The sequence below is a fragment of the Ambystoma mexicanum genome, chromosome 4p (assembly GCF_040938575.1).
Source record: "Ambystoma mexicanum isolate Mex_15411 chromosome 4p, UKY_AmexF1_1, whole genome shotgun sequence".
In the NCBI taxonomy this organism is placed as follows: domain Eukaryota; kingdom Metazoa; phylum Chordata; class Amphibia; order Caudata; family Ambystomatidae; genus Ambystoma; species Ambystoma mexicanum.
Window position 1 is genome coordinate 175,479,232 of NC_090927.1, and position 25,708 is coordinate 175,504,939.

At 50.5% G+C, this 25,708-nt stretch overlaps 1 protein-coding gene across 1 annotated transcript in view; it reads right to left on the bottom strand.

Moving 5' to 3' along the window:
• Positions 1–25,708, bottom strand: part of LOC138453111 (L-gulonolactone oxidase-like) — a 703,062-nt gene that overhangs the window by 572,123 nt on the left and 105,231 nt on the right. The window contains exon 3 of the mRNA XM_069605641.1: positions 17,497–17,622. Within this exon, the coding sequence (XP_069461742.1) occupies positions 17,497–17,622 (126 nt within the window). The remainder of the gene's footprint in view (positions 1–17,496; positions 17,623–25,708) is intronic.

The window sequence follows — 25,708 nt, forward strand, 5'->3', positions numbered from 1 at the left end:
ACCCCCGCAAAGTCCGAAATGTGGGGAAAAAAACGCATTTTCCGCACATTTTGCTCGGCTCACCCATCGAAACACACCCCCAACAACAAATGGCCTCCCGTCCCAGGTTCCCACAGTTGTCCCGATGAAAACGGTACCTCACATGTGTGGATGCACCTACCTTGGCGCAAAGGGGAAAGCCTAAAACACAAGTAACCCCAAGTCTGTTTTCAGACCGGAATTTCAGACTCTCTGCCGATCGGCACACCATACAGATATGGGCCTTGGGTGTCCAAGCCAGAAAGGAAAACAGGGAACCCCATGCATTTCCGAAAAGAGGACACTCGTGGGAATCCACTGAGGTACGATTTGGGCAAATCGCCCCAGAATAAAGTACCCAGACACACCCGCAAAGTCCGAAATGTGGGGAAAAAAACGCATGTTCCGCACATTTCGCTCGGTTCACCCATCGAAACACACCCCCAACAACAGATGGCCTACCGTCCCACATTCCCACAGGTGTCCCGATGAAAATGGTACCTCACATGTGTGGGTGCACCTACCTGTGCGCTAAGGGGAAAGCCTAAAACACAAGTAATGCCAAGTCTGTTTTCATAGCAGAATTTAAGACTCTCTGCCGACCGGCACACAATACAGATATGGGCCTCGGGTGTCCAAGCCACCAAGGAACACAGGGAACCCCATGCATTTCCGAAAAGAAGACTCCTGTGGGAATCCGTAGAGGTATGATTTGGGCAAATTGCCCCAGAATCTATCACCCAGACACCCCCGCAAAGTCCAAAATGAGGAAAATACACATTTTCCGCACATTTCGCTCGGCTCACCCATCGAAACACGCCCCCAACAAGACATGGCCTACCGTCCCACGTTCCCACAGGTGTCCCAATGAAAACTGTACCTCACATGTGTGGGCGCACCTACCTGGGCACCAAGGGGAATGCCTAAAACACAAGTAACCCCAAGTCTGTTTTCAGACCGGAATTTCAGACTCTCTGCCGACCGGCACACCATACAGATATGGGCCTTGGGTGTCTAAGCCACCAAGGAAAACAGGGAACCCCATGCATTTCCGAAAAGAGGACACCCGTGGGAATCCGCTGAGGTACGATTTGGGCAAATCGCCCCAGAATAAATTACCCAAACACACCTGCAAAGTCCGAAATGTGGGAAAAAAAACGCATTTTCTGCACATTTCGCTCGGCTCACCCATCGAAACACGCCCCCAACAACACATGGCCTACTGTCCCACGTTCACACAGGTGTCCCGATGAAAACGGTACCTCACATGTGTGGGTGCACCTACCTGGGCGCCAAGGGGAAAGCCTAAAACACAAGTAACCCCAAGTCTTTTTTCAACCGGAATTTCAGACTCTCTGCCGACCGGCACACCATACAGATATGTGCCTCGGGTGTCCAAGTGACCAAGGAAAACTTGGAACCCCATACATTTCCGAAAAGAGGACACCTGTGGGAATACAGAGAGGTACGATTTGGGCAAATCGCCCCACAATTTAGTATCCAGACACCCCCGCAAATCCGAAATCTGGGAAAAAAATGCATTTTCCGCACATTTCGCTCGGCTTACAGATCGAAGCACGCTCCCAACAACACATGGCCTACTGTCCCGCATTCCCACAGGTGTCCCGATGAAAACGGTACCTCACATGTGTGGGTGCACCTACCTGGCGCCAAGGGGTAAGCCTAAAACAAAAGTAACCCCAAGTCCGTTTTCAGACCGGAATTTCAGACTCTCTGCCGACCGGCACACCATACAGATATGGGCCTCGGGTGTCCAAGCCACCAAGGGAAACAGGGAACCCCATGCATTTCAGAAAAGGGGATACCCGTGGGAATCTGCAGAGGGATGATTTGGGAAAATCGCCCAAGAATTCAGTACCCAGATACCCCTGCAAAGTCCAAAATGTGGGAAAAAAACACATTTTTCACAAATTTCGCTCGGCTCACCCATCGAAACACGCCCCCCAACAACACATGGCCTACCGTCCCGTGTTCCCACAGGTGTCCCGATGAAAACGGTACCTCATATGTGTGGGTGCACATACCTGGGCACGAAGGGGAAAGCCTAAAACACAAGTAACCTCAAGTCTGTTTTCAGACCGGAATTTCAGACTCTCTGCCGACCGGCACACCATACAGATATGGGCCTCGGGTGTCCAAGCCACCAGGGAAAATAGGGAACCCCATGCATTTCCAAAAAGAGGACACCCGTGGGAATCCGCAGAGGTACGATTTGGACAAATCGCCCCAGAATTTAGAACCCAGACACCCTAGCAACGTCCGAAATGTGGGAAAAAAAACACATTTTCCGCATATTTCGCTCGGATCACCCATTGGAATACTGCCCCAACAACACATGGGCTACCGTCCCGCGTTCCCAATGAAAACGGTACCTCACATGTGTGGGTGCCTCTACCTGGGCGCCAAGGGGAAACCCTAAAACACAAGTAACCCCAAGTCTGTTTTCAGACCGGAATTTCAGACTCTCTGCCAACCTGCACACCACACAGATATGGGCCTCGGTGTCCAAGCCACCAAGGAAAACAGGGAGCCCCATGCATTTCTAAAAAGAAGACACCCGTGGGAATCCACAGAGGTACGATTTGGGCAAATCGCCCACGAATTTACTACCCAGACACACCTGCAAATTCCGAAATGTGGGAAAAAAATGCATTTTCCACACATTTCGCTCAGCTCACCCATCAAAACACGCCCCCAACAACACATGGCCTACCGTCCCGCTTTCCCACAGGTGTCCCGATGAAAACGGTACCTCACATGTGTGGGTGCACCTACCTGGGCGCCAAGGGGAAAGCCTAAAACACAAGTAACCCCAAGTCTGTTTTCAGACAGGAATTTCAGACTCTCTGCCGACGGCACACCATACAGATATGGGCCTAGGGTGTCCAAGTCAACAAGGAAAACCTGGAACCCCATACATTTCCGAAAAGAGGACACCTGTGGGAATACGCAGAGGTACGATTTGGGCAAATCGCCCCACAATTTAGTACCCAGACACCCCCGCAAATCCGAAATGTGGGGAAAAAAATGATTTCTCCGCACATTTTGCTCGGCTCACCCATCAAAACATGCCCCCAACAACACATGTCCTACTGTCCCGTATTCCCACAGGTGTCCCGATGAAAACGGTACCTCACATGTGTGGGTGCACCTACCTGGGCGCCAAGTGGAAAGCCTAAAACACAAGTAACCCCAAGTCTGTTTTCAGACCGGAATTTCAGATTCTCTGCCGACCGGCACACCATACAGATATGGGCCTCGGGTGTCCAAGCCACCAAGGGAAACAGGAACACCATGCATTTCAGAAAAGAAGACACCCGTGGGAATCTGCAGAGGGACGATTTGGGCAAATCGCCCCAGAATTTAGTACCGAGACATCCCTGAAAAGTCCGAAATGTGGGAAAAAAATGCATTTTCCACACATTTCGCTCAGCTCACCCATCAAAACACGCCCCCAACAACACATGGCCTACCGTCCCGCTTTCCCACAGGTGTCCCGATGAAAACGGTACCTCACATGTGTGGGTGCACCTACCTGGGCGCCAAGGGGAAAGCCTAAAACACAAGTAACCCCAAGTCTGTTTTCAGACAGGAATTTCAGACTCTCTGCCGACCGGCACACCATACAGATATGGGCCTCGGGTGTCCAAGTCAACAAGGAAAACCTGGAACCCCATACATTTCCGAAAAGAGGACACCTGTGGGAATACGCAGAGGTACGATTTGGGCAAATCGCCCCACAATTTAGTACCCAGACACCCCCGCAAATCCGAAATGTGGGGAAAAAAATGATTTCTCCGCACATTTCGCTCGGCTCACCCATCAAAACATGCCCCCAACAACACATGTCCTACTGTCCCGTATTCCCACAGGTGTCCCGATGAAAACGGTACCTCACATGTGTGGGTGCACCTACCTGGGCGCCAAGTGGAAAGCCTAAAACACAAGTAACCCCAAGTCTGTTTTCAGACCGGAATTTCAGATTCTCTGCCGACCGGCACACCATACAGATATGGGCCTCGGGTGTCCAAGCCACCAAGGGAAACAGGAACACCATGCATTTCAGAAAAGAGGACACCCTTGGGAATCTGCAGAGGGACGATTTGGGCAAATCGCCCCAGAATTTAGTACCGAGACATCCCTGAAAAGTCCAAAATGTGGGGAAAACAAGCATTTTCCACAAATTTTGCTCGCTCACCCATCGAAACACGCCCCCCAACAACACATGGCCTACCGTCCCGTGTTCCCACAGGTGTCCCGATGAAAACGGTACCTCACATGTGTGGGTGCCTCTACCTGGGCGCCAAGCGGAAAGCCTAAAACACAAGTAACCCCAAGTCTATTTTCAGACCGGAATTTCAGACTCTCTGCCAACCTGCACACCATACAGATATGGGCCTCGGGTGTCCAAGCCAACAAGGAAAACAGGGAGGCCCATGCATTTCTGAAAAGAGGACAACTGTGAGAATCCGCAGAGGTACGATTTGGGCAAATCGCCCACGAATTTACTACCCAGACACCCCTGCAAATTCCGAAATGTGTGAAAAAAATGCATTTTCCACACATTTCGCTCAGCTCACCCATCAAAACACGCCCCCAACAACACATGGCCTAGCGTCCCGCTTTCCCACAGGTGTCCCGATGAAAACAGTACCTCACATGTGTGGGTGCACCTACCTGGGCGCCAAGGGGAAAGCCTAAAACACAAGTAACCTAAGACTGTTTTCAGACAGGAATTTTCAGACTCTCTGCCGACCGGCACACCATACAGATATGGGCCTCGGGTGTCCAAACCACCAGGGAAAACAGGGAACCCCATGCATTTCCAAAAAGAGGACACCCGTGGGAATCCGCAGCGGTACGATTTGGGCAAAACGCCCCAGAATTTAGTACCCAGATACCCCTGCATAGTCCAAAATGTGGAGAAAAAAATGGCATTTTCTGCACATTTTGCTCGGCTCACCCATCGAAACACGCCCCCAACAACACATGGCCTACCGTCCCGCTTTCCCACAGGTGTCCCGATGAAAACGGTACCTCACATGTGTGGATGCACCTACATGAGCGCCAAGGGGAAAGCCTAAAACACAAGTAACCCCAATTCTGTTTTCAGACAGGAATTTCAGACTCTCTGCCGACCGGCACACCATACAGATATGGGCCTTGGGTGTCCAAGTCACCAAGGAAAACAGGGAACCCCATGCATTTTTGAAAAGAGGACACCTGTGGGAATCCGCAGAGGTACGATTTGGGCAAATCGCCCCAGAATTTATTACCCAGACACCCCCGGAAAGTCCGATATGTCGGGAAAAAATGCTTTTTCCGTACATTTCGCTCGGCTCAACCATCAAACCCCCCCCCCAAAAACACATGGCCTAGCGTACCGCGTTCCCACAGGTGTCCCGATGAAAATGGTACCTCACATGCGTGGGTGCACCTACCTGGGCGACAAGGGGAAAGCCTAAAACACAAGTAACCCCAAGTCTGTTTTCAGACCAGAATTTCAGACTCTCTGCCGACCGGCACACCATACAGATATGGGCCTCGGGTGTCCAAGCCACCAAGGAACACAGGGAACCCCATGCATTTCCGAAAAGAAGACTCCCGTGGGAATCCGTAGAGGTATGATTTGGGCAAATTGCCCCAGAATGTATCACCCAGACAAACCCGCAAAGTCCAAAATGTGGGAAAAAAACACATTTTCCGCACATTTCGCTCGGCTCACCCATCGAAACACGCCCCCAACAAGACATGGCCTACCGTCCCAGGTTCCCACAGGTGTCCCAATAAAAACAGTACCTCACATGTGTGGGTGCACCTACCTGGGGGACAAGGGGAAAGCCTAAAACACAAGTAACCCCAAGTCTGTTTTCAACCGGAATTTCAGACTCTCTGCCGACCGGCACACCATACAGATATGTGCCTCGGGTATCCAAGCCACCAAGGAAAACCTGGAACCCCATGCATTTCCGAAAAGAGGACACCTGTGGGAATCCGCAGAGGTACAATTTGGGGAAATCGTCCCAGAATTTAGTACGCAGACACCCCCGCAAAGTCCGAAATGTGGGGAAAAAAACGCATTTTCCGCACATTTTGCTCGGCTCACCCATCGAAACACACCCCCAACAACAAATGGCCTCCCGTCCCAGGTTCCCACAGTTGTCCCGATGAAAACGGTACCTCACATGTGTGGATGCACCTACCTTGGCGCAAAGGGGAAAGCCTAAAACACAAGTAACCCCAAGTCTGTTTTCAGACCGGAATTTCAGACTCTCTGCCGATCGGCACACCATACAGATATGGGCCTTGGGTGTCCAAGCCAGAAAGGAAAACAGGGAACCCCATGCATTTCCGAAAAGAGGACACTCGTGGGAATCCACTGAGGTACGATTTGGGCAAATCGCCCCAGAATAAAGTACCCAGACACACCCGCAAAGTCCGAAATGTGGGGAAAAAAACGCATGTTCCGCACATTTCGCTCGGTTCACCCATCGAAACACACCCCCAACAACAGATGGCCTACCGTCCCACATTCCCACAGGTGTCCCGATGAAAATGGTACCTCACATGTGTGGGTGCACCTACCTGTGCGCTAAGGGGAAAGCCTAAAACACAAGTAATGCCAAGTCTGTTTTCATAGCAGAATTTAAGACTCTCTGCCGACCGGCACACAATACAGATATGGGCCTCGGGTGTCCAAGCCACCAAGGAACACAGGGAACCCCATGCATTTCCGAAAAGAAGACTCCTGTGGGAATCCGTAGAGGTATGATTTGGGCAAATTGCCCCAGAATCTATCACCCAGACACCCCCGCAAAGTCCAAAATGAGGAAAATACACATTTTCCGCACATTTCGCTCGGCTCACCCATCGAAACACGCCCCCAACAAGACATGGCCTACCGTCCCACGTTCCCACAGGTGTCCCAATGAAAACTGTACCTCACATGTGTGGGCGCACCTACCTGGGCACCAAGGGGAATGCCTAAAACACAAGTAACCCCAAGTCTGTTTTCAGACCGGAATTTCAGACTCTCTGCCGACCGGCACACCATACAGATATGGGCCTTGGGTGTCTAAGCCACCAAGGAAAACAGGGAACCCCATGCATTTCCGAAAAGAGGACACCCGTGGGAATCCGCTGAGGTACGATTTGGGCAAATCGCCCCAGAATAAATTACCCAAACACACCTGCAAAGTCCGAAATGTGGGAAAAAAAACGCATTTTCTGCACATTTCGCTCGGCTCACCCATCGAAACACGCCCCCAACAACACATGGCCTACTGTCCCACGTTCACACAGGTGTCCCGATGAAAACGGTACCTCACATGTGTGGGTGCACCTACCTGGGCGCCAAGGGGAAAGCCTAAAACACAAGTAACCCCAAGTCTTTTTTCAACCGGAATTTCAGACTCTCTGCTGACCGGCACACCATACAGATATGTGCCTCGGGTGTCCAAGCCACCAAGGAAAACCTGGAACCCCATGCATTTCCGAAAAGAGGACACCCGTGGGAATCCACTGAGGTACGATTTGGGCAAATCGCCCCAGAATAAAGTACCCAGGCACACCCGCAAAATCCGAAATGTGGGAAAAAAACGCACTTTCTGCACATTTCGCTCGGCTCACCCATCGTAACACGCCCCCAACAACACATGGCCTACCGTCCTGCGTTCCCACAGGTGTCTCGATGAAAACGGTACCTCACATGTGTGGGTGCACCTACCTTGGCGCCAAGGGGAAAGCCTAAAACACAAGTAACCGCAAGTCTGTTTTCAGACTGGAATTTAAGACTCTCTGCCGACCGGCACACCATACAGATATGGGCCTCGGGTGTCCAAGCCACCAGGGAAAACAGGGAACCCCATACATTTCCGAAAAGAGGACACCCGTGGGAATCCACAGAGGGACGATTTGGGCAAATCGCCCCAGAATTTAGTACCCAGACACCCTTGCAAATTCCAAGATGTGGGGGAAAAAACGCATTTTCTGCACATTTCGCTCGGCTCACCCATCGTAACACGACCCCAACAACACATGGCCTACCGTCCCGCGTTCCCACAGGTGTCCCGATGCAAACCGTACCTCCCATGTGTGGGTGAACCTACCTGGGCGCCAAGGGGAAAGCATAAAACACAAGTAACCTCAAGTCTGTTTTCAGACCGGAATTTCAGACTCTCTGCCGACCTGCATACCATACAGATATGGGCCTCGGGTGTCCAAGCCACCAGCGAAAACAGGGAACCCCATGCATTTCCGAAATGAGGACACCCGTGGGAATCCGCAGAGGTATGATTTGGGCAAATGCCCCAGAATTTAGTACCCAGAAACCCCTTCAAAGTCCAAATATGTGGGGGAAAAAACGCATTTTCTGCACATTTCGCTCGGCTCGCCCATCGAAACACGACCCCAACAACAAATGGCCTACCGTTCCCCGTTCCCACAGGTGTCCCGATGAAAACGGTACCTCACATGTGTTGGTGCACCTACCTTTGCGCCAAGGGGAAAGCCTAAAACACAAGTAACCCCAAGTCTGTTTCCAGACTGGAATTTCAGACTCTCTGCCGACCGGCACACCATACAGATATGGGCCTCGGGTGTCCAAGCCACCAAGGAATACAGGGAACCCCATGCATTTCCGAAAAGAGGACACCCGTGGGAATCCGCAGAGGTATGATTTGGGCAAATCGCCCCAGAATTTAGTACCCAGAAACCCCCTCAAAGTCCGAAATGTGGGGAAAAAAACGCATTTTAAACACATTTCGCTCGCTTCTCCCATCGAAACACGCCCCCAACAACACATGACCTACCGTCCCGCTTTCCCAACGGTGTCCCGATGAAAACAGTACCTCACATGTGTGGGTGCACCTACCTGGGTGCCAAGGCGAAAGCCTAAAACACAAGTAACCCCAAGTCTGTTTTCAGACCGGAATTTCAGACTCTCTGCCGACCGGCACACCATACAGATATGTGCCTCGGGTGTCCAAGCCACCAGGGAAAACCTGGAACCCCATGCATTTCCGAAAAGAGGACACCTGTGGGAATCTGCAGAGGTACTATTTGGGCAAATCGCCCCAGAATTTAGTACGCAGACACCCCCGCAAAGTCCGAAATGTGGGGAAAAATACTCATTTTCTGCACATTTCGCTCGGCTTACCCATTGAAACATGCCCCATGGCCTACTGTCCCGCGTTCCCACAGGTGTCCCGATGAAAACGATACCTCACATGTGTGGGCGCACCTACCTGGGCGCCAAGGGGAAAGCCTAAAACACAAGTAACCCCAAGTCTGTTTTTAGACCGGAATTTCAGACTCTCTGCAGACCGGCACATCATACAGATATGGGCCCCGGGTGTCCGAGCAACCAAGGAAAACAGGGAACCCCATGCATTTCTGAAAAGAGGACACACTTGGGAATCTGCAGAGGTATGATTTGCACAAATCGCCCGAGAATGTATTACCCATACACTCCTGCAAAGTCCGAAATGTGCGGAAAAAAACATATTTTCCGCACATTTCACTCGGCTCATCCATCGAAACACACCCACAACAACACATGGCCTACTGTCCCGCATTTCCACAGGTGTCCCGATGTAAACGGTACCTCACATGTGTGGGTGCACCTACCTGGGCACCAAGGGGAAAGCCTAAAACACAAGTAACCCCAAGTCTGTTTTCAGACCAGAATTTCAGACTACCTGCCGACCGGCACACCATACAGATATGGGCCTCGGGTGTCCAATCCACCAAGGAAAACAGGGAACCCCATGCATTTCCGAAAAGAGGACACCCGTGGGAATCCGCAGAGGTATGATTTGGGCAAATCGCCCCAGAATTTAGTACCCAGAAACCCCCTCAAAGTCCGAAATGTGGGGAAAAAAACGCATTTTAAACACATTTCGCTCGCTTCTCCCATCGAAACACGCCCCCAACAACACATGACCTACTGTCCCGCATTTCCACAGGTGTCCCGATGTAAACGGTACCTCACATGTGTGGGTGCACCTACCTGGGCACCAAGGGGAAAGCCTAAAACACAAGTAACCCCAAGTCTGTTTTCAGACCGGAATTTCAGACTCTCTGCCGACCGGCACACCATACAGATATGTGCCTCGGGTGTCCAAGCCACCAGGGAAAACCTGGAACCCCATGCATTTCCGAAAAGAGGACACCTGTGGGAATCTGCAGAGGTACTATTTGGGCAAATCGCCCCAGAATTTAGTACGCAGACACCCCCGCAAAGTCCGAAATGTGGGGAAAAATACTCATTTTCTGCACATTTCGCTCGGCTTACCCATTGAAACATGCCCCATGGCCTACTGTCCCGCGTTCCCACAGGTGTCCCGATGAAAACGATACCTCACATGTGTGGGCGCACCTACCTGGGCGCCAAGGGGAAAGCCTAAAACACAAGTAACCCCAAGTCTGTTTTCAGACCGGAATTTCAGACTCTCTGCAGACCGGCACATCATACAGATATGGGCCCCGGGTGTCCGAGCAACCAAGGAAAACAGGGAACCCCATGCATTTCTGAAAAGAGGACACACTTGGGAATCTGCAGAGGTATGATTTGCACAAATCGCCCGAGAATGTATTACCCATACACTCCTGCAAAGTCCGAAATGTGCGGAAAAAAACATATTTTCCGCACATTTCACTCGGCTCATCCATCGAAACACACCCACAACAACACATGGCCTACTGTCCCGCATTTCCACAGGTGTCCCGATGTAAACGGTACCTCACATGTGTGGGTGCACCTACCTGGGCACCAAGGGGAAAGCCTAAAACACAAGTAACCCCAAGTCTGTTTTCAGACCAGAATTTCAGACTACCTGCCGACCGGCACACCATACAGATATGGGCCTCGGGTGTCCAATCCACCAAGGAAAACAGGGAACCCCATACATTTCCAAAAAGAGGACACCCGTGGGAATCTGCAGAGGGACGATTTGGGCAAATCGCCCCAGAATTTAGTACCCAGACACCTTTGCAAATTCCAAGATGTGGTAAAAAAACGCATTTTCCGCACATTTTGCTCGGCTCACCCATCGAAACACGTCCCCAACAACACATGGCCTACCATCCCACGTTCCCACAAGTGTCCTGATGAAAACGGTACCTAACATGTGTGGGTGCACCTACCTGGGCGCCAAGGGGAAAACCTAAAACACAAGTAACCCCAAGTCTATTTTCAGACCGGAATTTCAGACTCTCTGCCGACCGGCACACCATACAGATATGGGCCTCGGGTGTCCAAGCCACCAAGTAAAACAGTGAACCCCATGCATTTCCGAAAAGAGGACACCCGAGGCGAATAAAAACTGGGGCAATTTGCGTAAGGCAGACCTCTGTGGATTCCCACGGGTCTCCTCTTTTTGGAAATGCATGGGGTTCCCTGTTTTCCTTGCTGGCTTCGACACCCTAGGCCCAAATCTGTAGGTTGCCCACATGAACAAAATGGGATGTGGCGAAAGGCTTGGGGTTACCAGCGGGTTACCCTTTTCCTTTGTGCCCCCGTAGGTGCACCCACACAAATGAGGTACCTTTTTTGTTGGAACACATGTGGGAACGCGAGAAGGTATGACATCTGTTGTTGGCAACGTGTTTCGGTGAGTGGACACAGGGAAATGTCTCTGAAATTGGCGGGAAATGCAGACAATTCTCAGACATTTCGCTCTGGCCACCCACCGAAACACACTGCCAACAACACGTGGCCTACCTTCCCGTGTCCCCACACGTGTCCCGATGAAAACGGTACCTCATATGTGTGGGTGCACCTACCGGGGGCGCAAAAGGAAAAGGGTAACCCACTGGTAACCGCAAGCCTTTCGCCACTGCCCATTTGTTCATGTGGGCAACCTACAGATTTGTGTCTAGGGTGTCGAAGCCAGCAAGGTAAACAGGGAACCCCATGCATTTCCCAAAAGAGGACACCCGTGGGAACCCACACATGGCCAAATTGGAGAGGCGGCCCATCTCATGTAGCCCTCCCCAGGGGCAGATAATGGGGGTGGCTGTCCTGCCCTCCTCCCTGGGCTCAGGTGTCCGTTCCTTGGAGCAGATATCTGGTCCCAGGGAGGGCTGCATGACATGGCACCCACTCCATTGCGGCCGGGGGGCGAGGGGTCAATGCCCCATCCCATTAGAATATTCCCAGACCCTTTGAGGTTCCCCACAGCATCTCCTAAAAAGCGTTCCACCATTTTCCATTTTTTTCTTTGTTTACGAATCTTGCCTTGGCGCAGAGGGGCACATTGGTGTGCCAATCTGGCCCCGGGGTGCCCAAACCTTACTGCCCCACCCACTGGGGTGCCTGTCCCAAAATCTTTGGGGGCCCTCTCCCCCCTCACCCCAAATGGGTGGTGGGGGCACCTCATGCAGGCCTCCCTGGGCCTCCTACAAACGGCTGCGTGAGGTACACCCCCCTCCATTTGGGGTGGTAGGGAGAGGGCCCCCAGAAATGGTGGGACAGGCCCCCCAATACATGGGGCAGTAGGGTTTGGGCACCCTGGGGGCAGATTGGCACACTAATGTGCCCATCTGCGCCAAGCGATGTTGGGTAAAAAATAATACAAAATCGTAGGCTGCTTTTTAGGGGGGGCTGAGGGCCACCCTAAATTGGCAGCAAATGTTACACTGCAACGGGGGGTGGCACTCACCCCCCCACTCCAAATGGAGTTCCCCATCTCATGCAACCCTCCCTGGGGGCAGATATCTGCTCCTAGGAAGGGGCATCTGACCCCAGGGAGGGATGCATGAGGTGGGACCCTCCATTTGGGGTGGGGGGAAGAGGGCCACCCCCTTTACAGTAGAACATTTGCCGGCAATGTAGGGTGCCCCTCAGCCCCCCCTAAAAAGCGGCCTACTATTTTGTATTATTTTCTTTGTTTACCCAACTTTGCTTGGCGCAGATGGCCACATTAGTGTGCCAATCTGCCCCCAGGGTGCCCAAACCCTACTGCCCCATCTATTGGGGGGCCTGTCCCACCATTTGTGGTGGCCCTCTCCTCAACCACCCCGAATGGAGGGGGGTGGCACATCATGCAGCCCTTCCTAGGAGGCTCAGGGAGGGCTGCATGAGGTGTCCCCCCAGCCATTTGGGGTGGGGGGGAGAGGGCACCACAAAAGGTGGGGCAGGACCCCCAATAGATGGGGCAGTAGGGTTTGGGCACCCCGGGGCAGATTGGCACACTAATGTGGCCATCTGCACCAAGCGAAGTTGGGTAAACAAAAAAAATAATACAAAATCGTAGGCTGAAAGGGGAGAACCTCCCCTTTCCAAGGACACCACTTTTTGCCATATCCCTGCTGGTCTAGTGGGCCCCAGGGCCCCAAACCCCCTCCCAACTCCCCCTTCCCTCCTTTTTTTTTTGTTTGCCCTGTTCACCCCTGGGGGCAGTGATCATCTGCCCCCAGGGGTCTCTGGTGTTGTGGCCCCATGCTTTGGGACCATGTGGGGAAGGGGACCACTTACCTAGTAAGCATCCCCCCTCCCCCCACGTCACAAATGGATCTGTATTGATCCGGTGACATTGCTGCCCGCGGATCGCGCACCCTGCACCAGCAATGCCACACAATGGGTATCGATGTAAAGGGGAGAATCTCCCCTTTCCAACGATACCCGCCTCGATCTCCGGCTTGAAATACAGCCGGAGATCGACGCAGAGAAAGAAGGGCTCTTACCTTCCTTCTTCACTGCAGCAGCCGAAAATGGCTGCTGCAGTGATTTTACTTTCAGTTTCACGCCGACGTGCTTTACCCAAGCCGACGTGAAACTGAAGGTCATCCAGCCCCCTGGCAGTGAGGGTGAACCTCTCCCTCACATAGCCCGGGGGTTGGATTACAGTTTTGCTCGATCCCTGCTTTGCAGGGATCGAGCAAAGCAGAGTGCCAAAACCGACGAGCCGGCTCGTCAGTGGCACTTAAGGGGTTAAACTAAGAGATGACTATGGACAATTCTACGCTAAATACTCACAACTCTGGTTTAAAATGGACCCGTCAAAGATCTGGTTCAAGGTTTGAACTGGACTTCGCTCACCACCGGACAGGTCTCAGGTGCTTGGTTCTGCTCTCAGCACTCTGGTCTCTGCGCGGTCTCTTGGACTGGATCTGATGGGTTCTGGGTTACAGCTCTGCTGGACTGATCTGGATATTGGGTTCTAGCAAAGGTTGTTGGCCAGAAGCAGCATACAGCTCAGCCAGGCTGTTGAATGGGTTAGGCCCCGTGGAAGTTTAGGGGTTAAATCAGGTTGCTAGATGTTAAAGGCCTACTTGAAAATGGTTCAGCTTTTTGGATTGGCCCTTCTGCTTCAGCGTTCTGGAGTCTGGATCTAGGTTGTAGTGTCTGGATCTAGGTTCAAGAGTCTGTATCTAGGTTCTGGAGTCTGGATCTTCCTGCAGGGTGCTTCACCAGTGGATCAGTTGATGAGTGAAAGTGTGTGTCTCTGAGTCTTCAACAGTCCCTATTTATCCATTTTCCAAAGTGGGTGGGGAGGCTGATTGTCTATGCCCAACCCTCTAAGGATCTGATAGGTCAGAGAATTCCCTGTCCCCTGATTTGAGAAAGGAACAGTGTGTCATGATGTGTCATGAGCGATGCTGCCATTTACAATTTAGGGAAGAACCTCCCCTTTGATTGTACCCAGAAAATATATTTTTCCCCAAAAACATATGTTCAATATGCACAACTTGTTAATAATACATAATTACATTACAGATTGACTAAGGTACGTTTCTGTCAAAATCTTATCTTCCTACGAGTTTTGGTTCATAAATGGCAATTTTTCGTGCTTTTGGTTGGTTACACATTTTCAAATCTGTACAATTTTTAATACATACATGCACATACTCCCTGGGCATATTCCTATAATTTTTCATGTTCCTAGCATAATCACAATAGCTACAATATTAAACATTTCATGGGTCAGTCTCTGAATGTCACACAGATTCCAGATTAGTTGTAAACTGTGAGCAAATTTTTCATTTTAACAATCTATACATTTCATATTTGTATCAGTTCAGTACAATTTGCCATAAGTCATTTTCTAAAACATACAGTTACTTTAGTTTCCAATCCACATTTCCAGTCTGGCCTGCCTCCAAGCTTGGCTGAGTCAGAGAGTCACATGGTCTTCTTCCTGACAGGGCAGTTGATGTCAGTCACACCCGAATTAGCTTTTTCATTCAGCTCAAAGGAGTCCTTTGTGTACACTCAGAGCAACATGCCAGAGTTCCACTCCCAGTTCCTTTCACACCAGCCTGCCAGTTTCTTAGCAGAGCAGGGGGGAAGATTCTTTTGTTGGGTAGAAGGTATGGAATGTCTTTGAACCTCAGCGTTGGAAACCTTAACTTTTAAACACAATTAACATTACGACCCAGGCGGGAAACCATGGTACTAATAGCACCATGGTCCATGCCGGTAACTTGCCGACTCCGCCATGGAGAAAGGGGGAATTACCACCCCATTACAAGGTTGGCGGGGCAGTAATTCCCCCTTCCTCCATGGCCCTTCCCCATTCCCATTTTTGCCCCATAGGGCTCAATGGGAAAGGGGAAGGCGCTAAGTACAGTACCGCAAATTGCGGTACCGTACTTAGCACCAAGGTACCTTTGCGGGTCCCTACTTTAACGGCTGGTGTAGACCAGCCGTTAAGGTCGGGTCCCGCAAAGGGACCTCATAATCAGGCGCTAATGGGTTAACGGCGCTGCAGCCTTTTACGGCGCCGTTAACCCATTAGCGCCAGGGTCGTAATGAGGCCCAATGTCTGAAATTGTCTTGTCTTAAAATATAACTTACATTTTTAACAAATACCTCAATTTCTTAATTCAAGCCTTTTTAAAATATAGTTTTGAATTGTCTCCATCTCTTAGGCTTCTGATAGCAAGTCTTTCTTTGGCATACTTTGAGTTCAATGCCCAACTTTACACATGACAGGTTTTAGAAATCCCTAGCTTCTGACAGAGGTGAGTAACGGTATTGCACCCATTTTTGACATATTTGTCTAAGCAAGCAATCTTCAATGTGGATTTTCTTCTAATAAGTGTACTTCTGTGGGTATTGTATTTATGTGGATTCTTGAAGTAGAATGGTGTTTAAGACCCAACAAGGAGGTTGGGTCTTTTGTTTGGTTTGTTAGCCATGATTTTTGCAAATTTGACAACCAAGAAAAATAGATTTTCACACAGCTCTGTGTTTCTTTTGCAATCAGCCTTGCTTTGTAGGCAGCCAAATGATGGGTTTTGGCAGTGGTCTCCTGTGTTAACACTGAGATAGGCAAAAGTGGATGGCGGCTTATTTTACGGATTTTTACTGCACACTTTTGGGTGATTTTTAGCGAGCAGCATGCTTTCTGGCGGCCATTCTGATGTTCCTGATGCAAGCAATGCACAGGAATGTTGCAGGGCCTTGACTAGTGGGTTGAAACATCCCACACCTCAGACAAACAAGAAAGTAGATTGGTGTGGAAGCAAGGTCCATGACCCTGGGGCACGCTTGGCCAGTGGCTGTGGATATAAGCAACCTCCAATGGCACTAAATCATCCCCATCCCACAGGGTCTGAGCACCGGCACCAACCCAACCTCAAGTGGTTTTACCAAACAATGCCCCAAAAAAGCAGAATGCGTGGTCACTGCGCATTCGGCTTCGACAAAAAACTCAAAGGCCATAATGCCGAACATGTGGCGCTGGGGTTGCTCCAAGGGTTGCGGGTGTTCCCCGCTTCCATGAAATTGTAAGCGGGCGATAATAAAGAAAAAAAAGAAAAAATGGAAGAAAGGACCCTGCAGCACCAACTCTGTCCCACGTTGGTGGGGGAAACTGATGCCACAGGGGTACAGGAGAGTCGGCGGTGTACCACCGAAAATGTAAGCGAGGGAAGGGTTAGGCGGATTCAGGTTACCTGGTAAAGTAACGTATGTGATCACTCCACAGAACGATTTTCGAATTTGAGATTTTCGGCTTTGGAATTTTGCACTGCGCATTAATCACATAGATACACCTCAAGCAATAGCCAGTAGAATACACAAATTAAAGAAATTGTCCAAATCAACGCTCTCACTATCTAGGACAATTATTTCTCACTATGTTACGCCTACATGGAGAATAAGCACCCTCAGCTGACCTGAAGGTGACAGTCTGGAAATGTGCAGATCAAGTATAAAACACAAATATATATGTATCTATATTGTATAAGTGCATGCAATGTACCATAGGCGAGATGTATGTGTGTTCCCTAGGGTAGCTTAAACTTAAACATCAGTACAATGTAGTATGTTTTCCCCTCTCACTTGCTCAATAAATAGTGCAAATGTCCTTTCTAAATGGTTTGGCATATATATGAAATAGTGCTAAACTCTAGCCAACCATAGCATGTTGCCAACTTGCCATTTGCTCTATCCATTTAACCCACTGTATAAAAATAGATCCATGAGCCAAATAGAGGGATCAGCCTTACCTTGAGTATTCTATTCATTCTATCCATTTGTATCATGTAGTCATCGGTGCAGGCAATGTCGGAAGGGGAATGCCCACCCCCCACCACCTTTACACGCTTACTCCGCTGTCTAGCCAGGTCCAGAATCTGTAACAAAAACAACAAAAACCTGATCATACAAGTGTACAGAAATCTACTTGATAGTTTAAGTGTCCCACAGTAACACATAACTGCGGAAAGAATTTGGTGTAGAAAACTCTTGGACAATAGATCACACTTTCAAAGTGGGGGTGAATTGCCAGCTACCAATCGGTGATCTGAGTCCGAGGAAACACAAACTTTGCAGGATAAGCATTTGCAGATTGACAACATAAGCATGTGACTTAAGGGAGCACCTCCTCCATCATTTAAGTACCATTAGACATGCTCCCTCTATAGGTTGCACATTATGAAGGCATGGTGTGCTATTTATTGACCACTTTTCTAGTTCCGGTTTCTTCTGCTAGTTTCCACCATACAGGGACATTGCTTCCATGAGGACTCTGCAGCAGATCTTTTATTGACCCCACAGTGAGATGATACCAGCATGCTATCTATGCTTAAGTCTGTGTGGCAGAATGTGTAAAGAGAGGAGAAGTCGAGGATCCTATGATGCAGTGCCCACCTGAATATGCCTGGGGTTCCAGGCAATGATAGGTGCAGGGTTGGTTATGTTTAGAAGGAAATTAACCTCTCCCACCCCCATAGGCGCTTTAGATATACGTATGATGTACCAGGGGCCAGGGGGTGTATGTTAGAAAACCTTGCATAAACACATTAAATGTTGCATAGACTTAGTGTGTGCATATAAGTAAGCACCATTTTTGCAGTGATGGTAGAAACATTTGGCCTGCATGGCCACGCAGTAAACAAAGGCCCGACAGAGAAACCTGAACAGGTCAAAGCGCTGATGGTAGAAAGACCTGTGCTGCTAATTCCCATAGAACCCTCTTTTGTTCCTTAACTGTTGTGAATACTTGTTATCCCAAGAAGAAATGCGCCCTGCAATGCTGCGAGACAGCACCATGCGCCTCACCGTGCATTTTCATCACAGCCAGGCCAAAAGCAGACCTCCAACCCCTACCCAGCCCACCAGGAGTTATGACACCCACAATTGCCCCAGTCCAAGACCCTTGAATACCTCAATAGTAGGTGACCTCAGATCACCAACAATAAGCCCAGTGGTCATGAAAGATCTAAAAGAACACATCCATTTCACCTTACTTCATAATGACACACTTTGTAATACGAGGTACAGGGAGGAATAAATTATAGTCCACAGCAAGGGTGGAAAGCTTGGGTGCGGATAGTGTGATATGAGATGAGAGAAGAATATGTGGGTCAGCATGATCTTAAGCCTCCCCCTTTGCCCGTCCAACAGCTTCCCAGGTGCACACTATAATGATAGGGTAGCATTGTCTTACAATAGTAACTAATGAGGAACGTGACCTTCATTCCCTGGAGCCGATGAGCCCAGCTGACCCCACGTGAAGGAAGATGGACGGACGGGGCTGAGGCCAATAATCTGCCTGGCATCCCCTAGGGAGAGGTCCGCCCATGTATAGGGTCTCACCGACAAGTCACATGCTTTGTTGCTGTATACGTGACGTCAGTAGTGAGGATGTGTTTCCTTACAACCTCCACTTGCACTATTATTCAGCAGAATGTTCTCGAGCAGCAGAGTTCTTTGCTGGACTACTATGTTTGTGTGATTAAAAACCTGTTATCCTTTCAAGAATCTCTTGGCCTTTTTTTCCCTAGCTGAGTGTATTTTTTCTGACGTGAGCATTCAGGGGCGCGCCTTCAGTTATCTGTCTTTCTCTTTTTGGGCAGGAGTTCGAGTGCAGCTAGACCCAAAGTTTGAAGCTTTGGACCCAGGGAGCAATTCGTTATATGACACACCAGTCTTAAAATTTCTAAATCAGCTCATAGCCATAGCAATCCAATCTACTGGGAGTGATGGCAATTTATTAGTTGTTCTATAATTCCAAGATCTCCTGTGTTGCCCCCTACATCCGATATGCGTGAGGCAGGAGAATACTTAGCGTTTATGAAGAACACATGTTGACACATTCTGATTTCACAAGAAAACCTCATTACTAAAGAAGATGAACTGATAGCCATGAGTGCACCTACACTTATGAGGACTGCCATGCCATTAATTGATTGGCAGCCACATTCCCTTCCTCCCCATTCTCTGCCTCCCCTTCTCAACCACCCTTTCCTCCCTCCTCAACCACCATCTCCCCTTCCTCAATGATTGTGCCACCCACCACTACCACCATCTTCACCTCCTCATCCACTGTCTCACCCACTTCACACTTCATCCCTCCCTCAGGCTCTATCGCCCACAGCCTCTGATGCAGCTGCCGAAGCATAGTTCGAAGCATCCTCATCTTCTCTCCCCAACACTCACTCTGAATAAAAGGACAGGTTCCCTAAGGTCCTAATATGCAAAACACAAATGTGCTCAAGGTACGCAATCTGCTTAAGGAGTGAATATGGGGGGCGTGACCAGCAGGCAACGGATGCGGCGGTGAAGCTCTGGAGCTCCCATTTCAGCCACATGATCATCCGTCAATAATCTTGCCTGAAATCACGCTGAGGGCAGAATCAGACAGTAAAAGGCATTGCGTCCCGGGCAGCAGCTGTGCGCATCAGAGGATGAAAGCGGCTCGAATTGTGCTGCAACAGGATCGAGTGGAGAGGACGGCCGGGATGCAGCAACGGACCACAAGATGGCCGCCGCCTGCGATGAGTAGAGCCGGTGAAGCAGGCGAGGTCAGAGCAACAGGCTCGACCAGGGTGCCAGAGCAAAATGTTGGGACCTGGCACAAGTGGTTGATGGTGGAACCGCAAGGCGACATAGAGCGAGAAACTGGGGTGCGGCCTGAACCCAAGACGGAATGGGTATAAGAACTGCTGAATGCGGGGGAGCGGTACCCATCCCCCACACGACTGCAGAGGACCAGCACAGGTGGTCAGGGGGGAATACTGCGAACCACAGAGGAGTGGATGTGGAGTTAGATGTCTGAAAATCACCAGGCCAGCCCCCGGAGCACCAATAAGAGGAGCTGCGGGGTGAAGAGCGGGTGATGGATACAGCCGACCAATAGAGGATGTGGACTCGGCAAAGCGGTCCCACCGCTGTACGATACGGAATGCCGAAAGAATGGGCACGTGAGGCCATCATAGTCATCCGCTGTAACAGGAAGGCAATGCGAGGAGAAAAGGTGCTGTGGACCACCTCTGCAGAATCACGGTCCACCTCTGTGACAGCAAAGGAAGAAGTACTGAAGAGGTGGAGAAACAGCTGGGACTGGACGAAGTGGGCAGCCGGTGCCTGGAGGAGCAGCTTGCCCAGATCACTGGTAACGGCTGGAAGCACGTTGGACATGGAGGTGAGGTGTGGAGGGGGACTCTGCTATGAAGCGCAGTAGCATAGCCCAACACAGAGACATTGGGAGGTGATAAAGTGCCAGGCGCTGCGCTGAACAGATTCAGAGTGACGAAGCAGGTGGCCTGTGTGGAAGCATTGAGTCCGACATTTCCCCACCGACAGAGGAGAAGGGAGTAGCCGGACATCCAGGCATGCAGTCAGAGAGCTGGAGAAAGTAGGTGTCCAGGTGGGAAGCCCGGGGGACCCAGCCGGGCAGACCGCGGGACCCCAGCACATTGGGTCTTAGAAAGGGGGTGGAATGACGTGAAGCGCAGGGTGCTGTGGGGGCACCTGGAAACAGCAGAACTCGACCCATTGCCTGGCACAGGGGGCAAGCGGGAAGCAAGGGGTGCCCCCCCCCCCAACTAGACACCGCACTGTACAAGGGGAACCCAAGAGCTGCCACATCGTGCAGGAGCAGGGAGCAGATAACAGGCTCCATGGATGCCCGGGCGGGCAGCGGATTAAGGTACACACACGCCAGGGATAAGTGGAGACAGGCCATGCACTGGGCTGAGGACAGATAAACAGCACGACGGAGAGAGCCGGAGAACATAAGGAGAAGCGGAAGGGATGAGTCACCGAGGCAAAGACCAGTGAGAGGGCACAGCACTCCTCCTGCGAGACGGGTAGAGAAGAGGTCAGGGAAAGGAAGGAAAACTGCCCACAGCGGGGTCCTTTCAACCAGGTGGGCATTTGTGAATAGCTCCACCTGACAACTGAGGCTGTACATGACACAAGCATTGATGGGCAAGCGCCTGAGTATGTGGAACCTCTCAGGGGGTTGAAGGAGTAGGGCTCAGAGAGAGGAGGACTTGCACTGAGAATATAGGAGGGGCTACAAAGCCTGCTGCACAACATAAACTGCAGGGACATTCCCCAGGACTCTAAGGAGAACAGGTGGGGGGAGCTGCAGTCCGCAAGCAGCCAGAGGCATTGGAGATAAGCCCAGAGCAGGTCGCCGCAAGGTTATCTACACACAGCACACCCTGACCAACTCACCTTGCACAGCCAACGCGGGGCCCCCCCGGTACCAGCACCTCGGTAAAGGGCCAGCAAGAGATCAACCATTTTGCAGCCCCCAAGCAGAAAGCGACCAAAAGCCAAGTAATAGAGGATGACACTTCTTAGCCGGGGGAGCAGAAGAGCGACAATGTCATGATGGATGGGCTGATGACGGCTATTAGGGACTCCTGCACATCATTGGAAGGGAGGATACAGGAGGTTTGGACAGATGTATCTCTGTTGCATGCAGACCTGTGCAAAATGAGTGAAGAGTGACAGAGATAGAGCAACGCGTAAGCACAGTAGAAGGCGACCTAACTACACTCAAGAACCTGGTATGAGGCCTCATAGGAGCAATGCGGGGACTTGAAATGAAAGCGGAGGACTCTGAAGGCTGCTCTCGCCGTAATAACATATGTCTGGGGGAGTCCTGAAGGCCGGGAGCACCCGAGAACAGACATGTACATCGAAAAGTTAATACTGGAGAGCCTTCCTCCAAAAGGCCTATCGAAACTCTTCATGATAGAGAGGACGCACCGAGTGTCAGGCAGGCCACCCCCCAGTGGGGCAGCCCAGGGCAATAATTGCCAAAATATTTCAATTTGGAGACAGAGATACAATACTTCAGGTGGCACGTAGGGCTGGATACATCGAAATCGATGACACTAGAATTCTGATCTTCCCGAATTTCACACAGGAGGTGCAGAAACAGAGGAGATCCTTTGACTCGACTCGATGCAGGATGCACACACTAAACCTTTGCTACCTAACAATCTTCCCGGGGAAGTTGAAAGTAATGGATGAAGGAGGATCTTTCATATTCACCTCACCGAAAAATGTCTGGCAATGGTTAGATAGAAGGGACCCTAAGAAAACAACACTGGATTTGGGCGAGCAACACTGCAAGGAAAGAGATGAACCATGACATGCAAGCTAGGAGAAACAGGACATTGAGGACCTGGGACAACAAATTCAGCATCCCCGGGAGGTGAAGGGAGGAAGCGGCGCTCGTCTTGAGGAAACAGTGATGGAACACTATACACTTGGCTGGAGTGGGGTTGAATCTGGCCAACCCCAATATCGGGACTCACCCAACGCTCCGGACAGAGTTGCATGTAGGAAGCCTAAACTGATCGAAATAGGTTGAAGGGAATGTGGGGGCAGGGAGTCGGGCATTTGGACAGGGGATGGGGGGTGGGGAGTTGGGAAACAGTTACTTCTTGGGAGTTGGGGACAGTTTGAACACCAGTGCTCACCAAACTCAATGGGAAAGGTGTCAGATGTAATGGTCTCAAAATCATGGAGCACCCATCAGGATGCAACACCAATAAAGGCAAGGGAGGGACCCCCCTTAGAATAGGCACATCGAATGTGCAGGGCCTGGGGAGCGGGGGGAAGAGGATGAAGGTCGGGCAATACCTGAGAAGACAAGAAATACAAGTAGCCCTGCTGCAGGACACACACCTGCAAGGAGAGGCACTGAGGAAACTGGAAACTAAGTGGGGGGTGCAGAGTGTTTGGAAACTCATACTCCACTTACGTGAGAGTTGTCATGATTTGGGTAGCTTGCAGAGTCCCTTTGCAGGTGGATACAGACGGCAAGACAATAGCTCTAGCCGGTCGGTGGGAGGGGCAGGATATCTGCTTGGTGAACTCCTATGCACCCAATGTGGACGACAGGTCCTACTTTACCTCAGTGATGGAATTGACGGGTGGCCAGCAAGTAGGGCTACATGTCTGGGGGGGATTTCAACTCTGTGATAAACCCAGAGATAGACAGTACAGGGAAAGGAGGTGTAACAAAACCAATGGCAAGATAGGCGTTGAGGCAAGTGGCTGTGAAACTGGATCTGGTGGACCTTTGGAGGGAAGCACACGGATCGGAGAAGGGGTATTCCTTTCACTCGGGGGTGCATGGGTCGTTATCTAGACTGGATTATCTGTTTGTGGGGAGGGAGCACTTCCATCGGTTTCGCGATCCGACATACTTAGACAGAGCAATAGCAGATCATTCACTGCTAGTCACTGGGGTAACAGGAGAGGTCAACCAATCTGATCTAAAGCTATGGCTCATTAGACAAGGGCTACTGGGGGATGTAGGTAATGTACAGGCCTTGAGAGAGGCAATCATGTCATTCTTTGAGCTAAGTGAGGGATCAGTGAAGGATGTGGGAGTACAGTGGGAGGCATTTAAGGTGACACTCGGAGAGGTATGTATGTCTCAAGCGGTAGGGATTCGGAGAATTTTAGATAATACTGTGAAATGTCTGGAGGGTGACATAAGGTTGCTGGAGATTAACCAGGAAGGGGGTCTGCAGGTAGGGGAGCTCTGGCTGAGAAACTGGTTCTGCATAGAGAAGCCCTAAACTCACTGGAGCAGTTTGACAGGGGACTATACTCAACCAAGATTCATGGGGAAGGCAATAAGGCAGGACGACTCCTGATTGATAAAGCAAGAAAGGCATGGAGGGGCAATAACTCAAATCCGGGATTACAAATGGGAATTAGTGTTATCGCAGCGAGGTATAAACTGGATCTTCCAGAAATACTATGAGCGGCTGTACCAGTTAGAAAAGACATACTCAGACCAGGAAGCCTTAGATTTACTTGACCTAGTGCGCATGCTGAAGCTGAGTACCGAGGACAGGGAGAGCCTGGATTTGCACATCAAGGAGGGTGAAATCATGGGGGCAATCAAGTCAATGCAGACTAATAAAGCACTGGGCAGTGATGGCTTCCCTGTAGAATTCTATAAAATGTTTGCACACATGCTAGTCCCTCAATTGAAGCGAGTCTATGACCTTGCACTCTGGAAGGGAATGTTACCAGCATCAATGAGGGAAGAGGTAATCATGGTCCTGTTTAAAAAGGGGGGAGATGCGCAGCAGTGTTCCTCGTATAGGCCCATCTCCTTACTAAATGTGGATACAAATATTTTGGGCAATGTGATAGCGAATAGGCTCGTGAGAGTAGTCCCCGGTCTGATACATAAGGACCAATGTGGATTTGTAGGGGGACGGGATACTAGCATGAACCTGCGCAAGGTGCATCACCTTATGGACCTGGTAAAAGACTCACAAAGGGAGTTGATTTGGTGGCGATTGACGCAGTCAAAGCTTTTGACTCGCTGGAATGGCCATGGTTATTCAGGGTGCTGGAGGCATGCAGCATGGGGGGGTGATAATGAAGTGCTTGCGGCTGTTGTACAATGCTCCTACAGCTCGAGTCAAAACAGGGCGGTGGGTCTCGCATGGATGGAGGTTCGAGCGAGGTACACAACAGGGATGCCCAGTGTCTCCCATTATATTCACCCTGGTGCCGCTGGCGAGGTATTTCCAAAACGACATTGTGTAAACGGGCATATGGGTATGAGGGGCATTGCACAGCATATCACTTTATGCAGATGATGTGCTGCTGTACGTGGACAACCCATTGGAGAACATTCCGGTAATCTGAGAGGTGTTAGACAATTTTCGGAAATTGTCGGGGTAGGACAAACCATTGGTATTCCCATTGCCATCTTTAAGGGATAGGAGGGGGGGAAGACTTCTCATACGGGGAGCTCCACTGGGAGTGGGAATCCTTCAACTACCTCGGGATCCAAATTTATCATGAGGTAGAGCAGACATTTGTCCACAACACCGGGAGGGCACTGTCGCGGATAGAGGACGAGATTGAATTATGTAAGAAGTGACCTCTTTCCCTGATGGGGAGGATCTCACTCTGCAAGATGGTGGTCCTGCAATGTGT